General features: G+C 36.0%; 1 protein-coding gene across 1 annotated transcript in view; it reads left to right on the forward strand.

Moving 5' to 3' along the window:
* The window catches only part of RASGRP1 (RAS guanyl releasing protein 1), a 40,427-nt gene that overhangs the window by 9,229 nt on the left and 18,998 nt on the right, over window positions 1–12,200 (forward strand). The window contains exons 2-5 of the mRNA XM_029964257.1: window positions 5,828–5,933; window positions 7,609–7,671; window positions 9,666–9,797; window positions 10,845–10,998. Of these exons, the coding sequence (XP_029820117.1) occupies window positions 5,828–5,933; window positions 7,609–7,671; window positions 9,666–9,797; window positions 10,845–10,998 (455 nt within the window). The remainder of the gene's footprint in view (window positions 1–5,827; window positions 5,934–7,608; window positions 7,672–9,665; window positions 9,798–10,844; window positions 10,999–12,200) is intronic.

The following is a 12,200-nucleotide window of genomic DNA, read 5'->3' on the forward strand; positions in this document are numbered from 1 at the left end:
ACATTATATATGTACACTTATGTATATTAAAATGTGTGTGTAAAGATATTCTGTACAGGATATTAAAAATGATATTTTAACTCTGGTGCTAAGAACTCCTCTGAAGTCTGTATTCAGATTTGCTTCATAAAGGTGCAGGCTATTCAGAAAACATCAGTAAAGTTGACCCAAGAACTAGAAAACCTGGCCTATGAGGGGAAAAAAATTAAAAAGGACAAATTTGGTGTTTCTTAGCTCAGAAAGGCATCAGGGAAGCAATCCTTAAATAGAGAAAATAGATGGATAAGGAAAATGAAATTTTTTTTCTGTCTTCTGGAGTCCAGCCATAAGCTGCCCAAGTTGCCTGAAATATTTGATTTGATTGAAAGAAGAATTTTTAAATGATGGAGATGCTCAAGTGCTGTAATAAGTCACCTACAGGGGCTGTGAAGTCCCCATCACTGTAGAATTTTAACAACAAATTAAACTGGTTCTGAAGCATACTGTTTTCGAGAAATCTGATTCTGCATTGGAGCAGTGAAATGGAATATATTAGCTCTTATCCCTGGTTTCTGCCAGCAGCTGAGCTTTCAGCTGTCATTAAAAATTAGCCTAAGTTGAATCTGCTGGCTGACCCTCAGTGATGGTGTCATAACTGATGAGCAGAATGGTGGCTTCTTATGAATCTGATTCTGACCAAACGTGATCAATGTCATGAAGACAATTAAGTGACTACCTCTGTTACAGGGTATCAAATTCCAACACAGCAATAATAAGCCTGTAGTAAGACGGCTGCTAAGTGTTGCCCAAGTTTTAAGCTAAAGGGGAACAGAGTGTTTCCTGTTCGTAAAGGGAATTTCCAGGGAGTATCCACTAAATACTCATTAAATATTTTATTTCATTTTGGTTGCTTCTAGCCATTTTAAGGTTATCTTCTACTACTGCACCTCTCATGTGGGGCAGAGGCATCGAGTTACAGCTGTTTCAGTTCAGTCACTAAACCCTACCATGTACTCCCACATGTATCTATTTCGTACGTCTCTGTGTTTCATCAATGTCTTTGAGACCTTAAGACCTTAAGAACATCAGTTCCCTCAGTTTTCAGATCACACGCTGATTTAAAAACCTTTGCAGACATTTATAGCACCATCCCCACACCATCTTCTTTTCATTACCGGGAAAAAGGAATTGCAGAAATCTTGAAGAATGCTGTGTAGCACATCAGTATAGCAACCCACAACTTTCAGCTTCGCACTTAATAACTTCTGGCAATTGCTTGATGCTTTCTTGCATTGCATTGTTTTTTGGTGCTACTTTTTGATACCCCCTGGAAGACTTGAGGGAGTTTAAAAGAAGTTGTTCATGTTCTTAGTAGCTTAGTCACTGATCACGTGATGTCAGTGCTCGGTGATTCACTTCTGATTCATTTCAAATTGTACACCAGGTAATACAGTTGGAACCTGCTTATGAAATAGACAGTGTTCATGAAATAAAGGCCTCTTAGACCTAGGAAAGCTAACTTTTCTTTCTTGCAGAATTCATTTCAGTTAAGGAATGCCATCTGTGGCATTCCTACTATTACCTTATCATCATGAGTAGAAGGGGAAGGTCTCAGTGCAACGATCTTGTCTATTGAATATACTCTTTCTGTTAAGTATATTTACCACAGAGTTGTGGACATCAGGACCTGGTGAAAAGCAGGTAGTTTGCTCTTAAAGTCTTACTTACTAATTCTTGAGTGATTTGTTTCTCTAAAGTATTCAAGGAACTAGTGATACTTGAGTTATTTCTATATCATGGATTACAAGGAGTCACTAATTGGATATGCAATAGAGTGGCTGATGTGCCTAGATTAAAATGTTCTTATCCTTGTGTGTTCTGAGTCTCATATAAGAAATGGAACTTTTGTAATTGTAGATTTTAGTGGCTTTGTGTTACTACACAGATAATAAAATATTTATCATTACATGTCTGTGCTTTCATTCATGGAGTTAAATTCAACTCCTGCTTTCTTATTTGTTTCAGAGAATATTTATTAAAATTTTAGTACAATAAGGGAATTTACAGAAGGAAAAGCATGCAACCAGTTGGTTATATGTATTTTACTGCAGTGAAACAAAGCTAAGACTTATGCAGTATTTTGCAGCTTTCTTGAAGGTAAATGACCTAACTGAAACACACCCATTCCACTTTATTTAGTATTCACTCTGTGGTTTTGCTCGCAGGCTGTGTGGTTAGAAACAGATATACAAACGGAAATGAAAATGAGTCGCAAAGTTTTAAAACAAACTGCTGGAGGTTCATGAGAATGCTGCAGAGGCAGTCAGAGGCACTCATGCAGCACAGTCAGGAAAGCCCTCTTACTGGCTCCACCATTTGCACAAAGATGCTTTACCATAACTTCTGTTACTTCCTTATATACATCAAGTGAGCTCTTCAAAAAAGTAGTGACCTTGTGGTCAGCGTTGTGGAAGATCCAATGACAGCTCTAAAACTGAAACTGAGCTGGAATGTCTTCTCACCTAAGGCCCACTAGGGCTTTTTCAATTATGAATTTGTTGTATGCAAATGGAAGAGAAATCAGACTCAATATTTTTCTTTTAGTATTTTTCTTTTCTATTTGCTTTATCATGGTGTATGTAGTTGAAAAGTGCTTTATTTTAAAATTGGGAAGGAAGATGACATTAAATATACTGCACATTTGTAAAATTGCTGATACAATCAGTTCCATCCAAGCTTGCTGTTCAGTGCTGAACTGTGCTGGTAACCTTTAGATTTTTTTTGCTGCATAGTGTTTATTTTGTTTTTTGAGCCATCACTAATACAATATTTTTTCTTTGTGGAGGTGAGCCTTTTAGTTGGGTGAGAGAATGCATAGCTCAAAACCTAGTACTGCTTTAATATGTGCAAAATAATGGCATGTCATTGCAGTGAAGTCTACCTCTGTTGCAAGATAATTAGATTTGGATGTGGTGAAGCATAAATGCACTTTTATTATGCAAGAAAATACCATAAATGTGTTGATCTACTTACTAATAGTATGCAGAACATGCTGGTTTTTTCCGTGTCTTTGTGAAATGGAAAAGGTAAAATGGAAGAGAGATCTTCTGGAAGACAGAAGTTTGATTTGGAACCTGATGCCAAGTGGTACCTGTGTTATGTCATAGCAGAGAATTTTGGAATACACACAGTGAAAGTGCTGGGAGAAAGAGTTATTTTTTGTCTTTGTCATCTGAAAGTGATCTATATGGAGCACTTATGAAAAGCTGGTGATTTAATTACATCTGTATATTCTTAATAGTATGTGTGCATGTAATCATTTGGCTTCCAAGTTAAGCATATACTGAACTGCTTTTCTGATTAAACAGGAGCTATTGGAAGGAGGTTCTGGCAGAACACCAAGTTTTGTAAAATGCATGAAAATTCATACAGGCCTCTGTGTGCAAGGCCTAAAAAAATTTTACTCTTCCTGAAGACACTGGTACAAAATGCCAAATACTAAAGGCCTGAATATGTATTGATTCTTGATGTCCCAGCCTTCCTCTGCAAGTTTCCTACTTCTCTACCTGAATAATTTGCTGTTTTGCCCTAAGTGCTCATGCTGTAATACCTAGGCAGTTTATATCTCAGAAGGATTCTTCCAGGAATAAATATAATTATGTGTGAATGCAAACAAGGAACGCATAAACTTTGGTTCATGCTATTAAACTGAGAACTTGTAGCATAAGCCAAAAGGCAGATCAAGAACTTTTTATTACTTGGGGTCTACACTGCTCCCTTTTATGGGGCTGTAGGACAGGCAGACTTTCCCCTCACCTGTATCGCTGAATGTGGAATTGCTCCTTACAATTAAGTGTAACTGCAGAAGGCAACTTCAGAAAATGGTGTCTCATGTTCAGTGTTGAAGATCATCTGATACATAAAATTCTCATCCTGGGCTTGCTAGTGCTGAGCAGTTGCTGCTATTCATATAGTCTCTGCCAGAATTTACTGTTCAGGATTTTTTACTTGTCTTGCCTGAGAGGATGACTGTAATAAGATATTTTGTTGTTTGTGTTTATTGTACTGAGTTTCCTGCAAACTGACTATGCTTTTGCTAGAAGAGTGAAGTTACCCACACTAGTTATATGATACGCAGCATGTCCTCTGCTTTCAGGACTCCAAACAGTCAGCTAAAGCAATAAAGCAATAAAGCAATAAAGCTTGTGAACTACAGATCTAGGCCCTTCTGTGTCACCTTCCTACTAAACTTCATCTACTTTGTATGAAATAGAGTCAGCCTGTCTTCCAGTTTAAACTAAATTTGATGGAAAGGTAGGAATACCAAAGAATGTGTGGAAGAGAGACGTACAGATAAGTGCCCACATTGATATAGGAGCAGCTGTGTGAGCCCAGACTTGGTTTGATTTGATCTGCTTTGTGGTCAGGCAGCCTGGAGTCAACTGCAACATGTATTACTTTTGTGTAGCTGATAGCTTTAAGCATGGCATCATTGTGAGGAAGAGAATGAAAAGACTTTCAGGGGAGAGTATAGTTATAAAGGGCATGAGTGGGGCTGTTGTGGAATGAGGAACAGAGGAGACAGATCTGGAGGAAATTGGGTTTCATTAGTTCTACCAGAGATCCAATGTGTTGCTGAAAAGGAAAGGCTTGGACTCTGGGGTTCTCTCTTCACATTCGGTACCTTCCTGTAGAAGGGCATGGAAGTTCTTGCTCAATAACTAATGGGGATTATCTTGTTTTGCCAATGGGCTAAATTTAATGTTCTTTTTTGGTGATGTGCAATTTAAAAATGACTTTTCTCCCCCTTACCTAGTAATAGATGCAATTTTATATGTTGCAAATATGCTGTTTCACATCCCTCTTCCATTTTGCCCTATTGTGCATTGCTTCTGTATCTTGTTCCTGTTACTGCTTTTTTAATGGTAACTACATTTATCCTAGTAGAGGTTAATGCATTTAAAATTATTCAAAAAGATAAATTTTCTTTTCCATTTGAAAGAGTGTCTAACTCCAAGCTACTTAGGTTCTCATGGCAGGCTGTAGAAGGCTGTAAATATTCATCAGTTAATGTTTACAAACACTTTCACTACTGTTTTTGTTACAGAAGTGGAAACTTTTTTTAAGTGTTCTGCTACATTCGATGTCCTTGATCTTTTCAGAATATGAAAAAAAACCCACATGACCGAGAAGACAAGTAGTCTAAAAACTTTATTCAAGCGAAATCCTTGTAATGCATAGTTGAAGAAGATGTGTAGGACATTTAGGTCCATCACAGGGAGTATGCATAGGTAAACCTATGGGCTTCCTGCATGTGTTGTATCTCATTCCATGAGATATTGGTGCATCTTGGTACAGATCCCAACCTGAGTGTGTACTTTAGTGCTATGCATGTCATCTGTACAAACACTTAAGAATATTGCTGTTCTGTTTGATAAGTTCAATCATGCCACCGACTCATAGGGATCATTAACTGAATTCTTTTGCTCTGCAGTTCATTAATTTGTTTCAAAGTTTATACTCATATGCCTAAAGCTAAGCATTTAAGTGCATTGCTGGGCTTAGATAATTTTGTATAATCATCTGGATATTTTTAATTTTTGAGACTTTTTTATTTGCCTTTTTCTTTTTTTTTTTAAGGGTCTTCAAAACCTTGTAGTGAAATATATTTCTTGTTATATGGCTCTCATCAGAAAAATAATTCAGTTCCTAAGTTAGTAAGTTACTGCTATTTTTGACACAGCATACATGAACAGACCTAACTAGAATTAGGATTCTGAAAAAGCCTCTTATAAGTTGTTTATTGGAGGTACAGCAAGATTTCAATATAAATACTTTTTTTTTTCAGATTTAGAAGGAAATGCATATCAAAACAACCAGCTGCTAAAGATAATTCTTGCCATGCATCAGTTTATCATCTCCTCTGCAGACATGCTTCAGAAACTCATTGATCTATATCCTTTGTAATATTCACCTGCTGTTAAGGTAATATTTGATAGCCTTACAAGTTTGAGACGGGTAAGCAGAGGATATTTACTCTATGGGTGTGTTACTGTACCACTAATTAAATAGTATACTTGTTCTTCACATTTTTTGATTTTATGGTGTGGTTTGTTTGGGTTTTTTTGTATGTCTTTTGGTTTAGCTTGTCATACACAGAGCAAAAAGATGAAACTCCAATTCAGGTTTTAAGTAGGATAAATCACCCTCTGTTGGCTGCAGAGGAAATGTCTATAAGGTGTTAGGTTAATGTTGGCACGTCAGTTAGGTACTGTAAACCTGGGCCCAAGTTTCAGATCTGTTTCTCTCTCTGTCCTTCATACAAGTCAAAGAGCAAAGAACAGAAGTGTTATCATCTGGTTATGAAAATTTTCAACAAAAATTATTTCTCTCTCACACACTCAACATTACAATGCGCTGAAATAAACCATAAGCTTTTCCTTTCTATTTCTTCTCATTTTGAGGTAATTGCCTAGACTGATACACGTGTGTTTCTGGGTTATTAGATTTTTCATAACATAGCTGCTAGATCATGTTAACAATACTAGCCTTTCTTAGGAATCTTTAATTGTGGGATATGTTACCTGACTCTTTAGCTTTACAGAATGTTTACTCCTAATTATATGAGCACAGTACAGGCAGGAGACCTGTCATGCTTAGAATCCACAGCCATTTTTGGTTCAATTTAGAGAATCCTTTCTTTCCTCAAACTCTGTGTCTAACAGGCATTTATTTATTCAAATTGGGACCTTTCAAAATATGTGGGAACTTACTCAGGCCTCAACAGTTCTATAGTCAGCCTGATGTAAGCATACAATATGGCTGGTTAAATTGTGGATGGTATGTCCCCTCAGTTGCAGTAGATTTAGGCTGCAGTTACTTTCAGTCAGACTGTGAGAGGATCCACAAGGTATTTTCATTACATTTTGTTTTCAGACATGAAAATGTGTGTGTCATCTACATCAGAAGAATCAAGACATGTAATACATTTTCCAAATGTATTTTCCATCTCTTCAACAGACATCAGCGACAATATCAAAACATGTTTTATAGAGCTAATAGATGAAAAACATGGGTGTTTCTTTCCAGTTACCACATCAAGTCAAATGAAAACTGTTGCGTAGCTAGATAGGTAAGGTTACTATGGAGAGGCATGTCACATTTTGCTCTACCAATGTATACAACTGGTTATGTTTAAAAGAAAATAACATCTTTCTTTTAAAAGCTCCAGTGAATTGTAATTAGCTGAAAAGGATTTCTTCATAAATGCAGTGATTCGTAAATTTGGTATTACTGTTTCAAATTTTAATGAGATGTGCAAGTGCATGAGCTTTATTAGAAATTGTGAGACATGTTGCAAAGAAACCTGAAGAAAACAGAATTGTTTCACTACTTAACACTACTCAATACTTGAGTAATTGCATCAGTATTACTCATAGTAGTCATAGTTGCAATAAATTTTGGTCACAACCTTGCCTTATACTTTGTATACAGTTGTGTAAAATCCTAATCTGATATTATATAACATCAGTAGAATGATTCCTATTGCTTACAGGTTGGGAAGTATCAAGCATGTTACGTTTCATATCATATGTGAATGGATGTGGTTTTCCTTAAAAGTTTTTCTACCTATCTTAATGCTTTAGAAAATAACTCTTCCATGCTGTGTGTAAAGATATGCTATTTTGTGAGGTAAGTGTATTCTTGGTTGGTAGGTATTAGTTTTCAGCCATCCATGTGCCATATATAAGTATGCTTTTGCATATTTTAAGTTGACATTAAAAATAGAAACAGGTATTCTGCTTCAGCTTTCCAAGGTTCACTTTAGCAGCTTTACACAGAAAGACCCACACAACTGGCTTTGAGATGTGCTTGAGTCAGTGCATGAGTTGTTGGGTCACAGTTTTGGATGGAGTCTGTATGAATCTGAATCTTAAACATCCATGAAAATTGTCAGTTCTCAGGAATTGGTAGCATTGTATCTAATATTACTATATAGGTCTACTAAAAATGAAGTGGGATATTTCAGATATTTTTATATTAAGCAAAACTCTATTACATTTGATAGGGAATTCTCCTTAGTAGTTCTACTCAGTCACTTGCAATGATCCTGGAACACCTTTTTTTGTTTGTTTTTTTGTTTGTTTGTTTGGTTTTTTTTGTTTTGGTTTGGTTTTTTTGTTTTTTTGGGGGTTTTTTGGTTTTGTTTTTTTTTTTTTTTTTGTTTTGGGTTTGGGTTTGGGTTTGGGGTTTTTTGTTTGTTTGTTTTTGTTTTTGTTTTGTTTTTTCTTTCATTACGTATAATAAAGTTTGATATCTCAGTTTAAAGAAAACAGAGGAGAGGAAAAAAACGCAATTGATTGATGATACTCTTTTTTACAACAAAAGGGAAATAATTAGTAACGGGAAAGTAGAATTTGTTTTAAATTGTGATGATTTTATTATCTCAGAGCAAATTACTGGTTATGTTAGAATGCTTTGGTATTGTATGAGATCTGGTAACATTTTTGCTTGTAGGTAAATTCATACATGCATGCATCCATAAGAACGCGCATTTCCATTTTTCCAACAAGCACAGATTTTTACATGTCTAGTACTGGGTACTGGGTCTGGCTGGAATGGAGTTAACTTTCTTCCTAGCAGCCCCTATGATGCTGTGCTTTGAATCTGTGAGTAAAACACATCAACGTTTTAGCTATCACTGAACAGTGATTGCACAGCATCCAGAGCAGTTTCTCACTCTGCCCCCACCACAGTGTAGGATCGTGGGGAGCTTGATGTTGGGAGGGTATACAGCTAGGACAGCTGACCTGAATGACCAAGGAATGTTCCATACCATATAGCATTGTGCTCAACAATAAAAAGTTGGGAGTAGTCATTCCAAAGTTGCTGTTTCTTGGATACTGGCTGGGCATCTTGTGCGAGATGGTGTTTGCCTTTGCATCACTTCCTTGGTTTTTCTTTGTTTGGCTTTTTTATTGCCTTCAGTTATTAAACTGTCTTTATTTTGGCCCACACACCACCCTTTGCTTTCACCCTTTCTATTCTCTCCTCCATTCTGCTGCAGGGGAGAGAAGGGAGTGAACACCTGAGTGGGTATTTAGTTCCTGGCCAGGGTCAACCTACCACGAGTGACCAGTCACATATAGGAATTGAAATATAAAATATATGACTGAAACAATATGAATGCCCCACAATGAAAATTATAGTTCTCTGAAAAGATTTTGTGCATGTGAGACTGAATCACCTGTAAACTATTAAATAGATTTTATTAGTAAATTTTTGTGCCTACCACAGTCATCATGTCTGATGTACAGACCAAATAATCTCAAGTTTTGAAGGAATGCAGAAAATCTAAAAGTTCGTGAAGAAAAACTCAGCATGCATATTATCTAGATTTATAGTGAAACTAGAAATTTTGATATTGAGTTTATTGCAAACATATATCTAGTATAGTGCTATACAGCATCAAGTCAGATAGTTTCTAATTTGTTTTAACCTTGAAACTTTGATTTTTGGTAAAATCAAGGTAGCCCAGCAAAAGCATCTAAAAGCAAGATTTATCTCCCAAAGTTGGTAAAGAAGAAATACAACTTGTAAACAGGAGCACAAATCTAAATTTCAGCCTTACTGATGTTAGAACAAAACATGTTTGTGTGTATATGTGTGTTTTAATTGTGCAATAGGTATTGGATTACAGAGTTCTGGATTATGTTCAAAATGGACTCTAAACTATCCACAACCATGGAGGAATTTCAAGAGCTGGTTAGAGCTAACGGTGAGGAGTTACACTGTCGTCTAATTGACACATCTCAAATGTGAGTGCCAAAGTCTGAATATGCTCAGAAAACAAACTTTATCTCTGAATTGTCTTTATTCGAATGTAATGTCTCTCATAAGTCATAGGTATCTATCCTTAGAAAAGTTTATACTTCATTACAGATAAAATATATATTATATAGTGGAACAGAATGCATTCCAGGAATGGCTTAGGTTGAGTTTAGCTGCAGCATAGACTTTGAGCTGATTCTCTGTGCTACCAAAGTTTTAGTCTATCCAGGGAACTTAGAAAATTTGTAGAGGCCTAACAATTTTGAAAGATCACTTGAAGCCAATGAGGAGCAAACAATTTGACTGGGTAACAGATGAGGTAAAAAAGTGTGTTTATATTTTAGCACCAAATGTAAATGAGGATATAGATTATTACACTGAGTGACTTTTGATACTGTTTTATATGATTTTAGTTATAAAATACTTGTCCTATCAAGAATAAATCCTATAGATATACATCATATAGTTCTTTCTTGGGAAGAAAACTTTCCCTGTTATATGAGAGTAAGATAGGTCTGTGGAACTGTATAACAGTGTGAATTCATACTTTGGGTGGAAGTGCACAGGCTAAAGCAGAGCAGAATTTGGCATACATTTTATATCTGGTTATAAAAGAGGATATTTAGTTTTTCAAATCCAAATAAATTTCATTACTCCATGGGTGAATAGCAGAGGGGGACAGTTTATACTCAGGGGCTGGTTGAGAAAATCTGTAAGAATTATTAAATGGAGGAATGCTGGATGTGTTCAATGAAGATAAAGTTACAGAAAGCTGTTCTGGAAATGCAATACAGAATCTCATGCTGTTTAGTAATAAAATTGTATTGTACTTAATGTGCTACATCAATACAATAAAGATTAACAATAATATTTTTTCATATAATCTCTACTGCAGGAAAGGAGCTTGCTGTTTATAAATTCGAATAATTCACTTTTTATTGCAGTAAGGCATGAAAGCAATGTTACCTCTGTATTGGGGAAATAGGAAAATTTTGCTCTTCAGAAAATAACTCATGATAATTCTGTTTTAAAAGCAATTCTAGGGATTGGTCTAGAAAGCTGACACAGCGTGTAAAGGCCAACACCAGTAAGAAACGGAAAGTCTCGCTTCTCTTTGATCACCTTGAGCCAGAGGAGCTGTCAGACCACCTTACCTATCTTGAATTTAAGTCTTTCAGAAGAATAACAGTAAGTGATTAATTTTTATCTATTTATGTATCTATCCATTTATTCATTTATTTTAAGCAAAGATGGGAAGGACACAGAAAATATGGCAGAGAGGTGTATTATAAGACTAACTGCCACACAAGCTGTTGACAAGCTGAGTCTGTGTCCAGACTCTTCTTTGTTTTACTAGTGTTGAAGGTGGACAGTGGAACTTAATTCTGAGTATGTACCCTTTTGCTACAGCCATTTGAGAGAGGAAGAGTGAACCTGAACTGTGGAACAGAATCAGGGCAAGGTCAGTTGGAAGGAAGAGGAGTAAACTTTCTTCCAAATCCAGGATCTTCTTCCAGAGTGTCTCTTTTTGTTAGAACAAGGTGATGTCATTCATCATAGGAACAAGTAGCCTCCTTTGACTCAAATCAGTAATCAGGCTGAAATGGGATGAAGGAAACCTGGAATATTCTCCTAGAATGGTAACTCTCTGTGGCTATAGGGAACAGTGCAACATTCCTGTGTAGTGACTAATGGACTGTATAGAAGCTGTCCACTGCACTCTGCTTGCCTTTTTTGATTGTGCGTGACAAAGACTAGAGATAAGAAAGCACTTTAGAAAATACCATTTTTTAATGTAAGGGGGGTTAAAATATTTTATTAGACAAGCTTTCAAGTACACAAACAATTTTTAAGGATTTGTCTCATTTATGTTTTTTTTCATTTGATTTGTTTTCTCAGCTATGTTTGTAGCTGATAAGTTTTTTTTGTAACACTACAATTGAAGATGAACCCTTGCAAGGAAAGGGTCTCTCAATAAATGGTGGAAGATTTCACAGTCATGTGTTAGTGTACTTTATTTTGAGCTGACAGTACATGACTCTATGTTTTGTGTTAAATTCAAAAAGCTGTAGAACCAGTGTCGTGCACAGATTGCTGCCTGTAGGCAGTAATAATATGCAAAGCTTATATAACCGTTAACATTTTCAAGCTCTGAGCAGGTATAAGGTAATTAATGATTACTGAGTATAACAAATATGGTTTTACTCAGAGTGTCAGATGTGTCATGTGGTTCCAAAAGTAACATACATATATACATTTTATATGCAGGGTTTCTGCATATGTTTTGGTATAAATTGAGTTGACCAAGTCTTCAGGTCAGAAAATAATGTGTAATTAATAAATAGCTATATTAATTACATTTTTACAGAATGTGTTCGTGATATGGTGAG

This window comes from Manacus vitellinus, unplaced genomic scaffold (genome assembly GCF_001715985.3).
Source record: "Manacus vitellinus isolate BGI_N305 unplaced genomic scaffold, ASM171598v3 scaffold_6_pilon, whole genome shotgun sequence".
Lineage (NCBI taxonomy): Eukaryota > Metazoa > Chordata > Aves > Passeriformes > Pipridae > Manacus > Manacus vitellinus.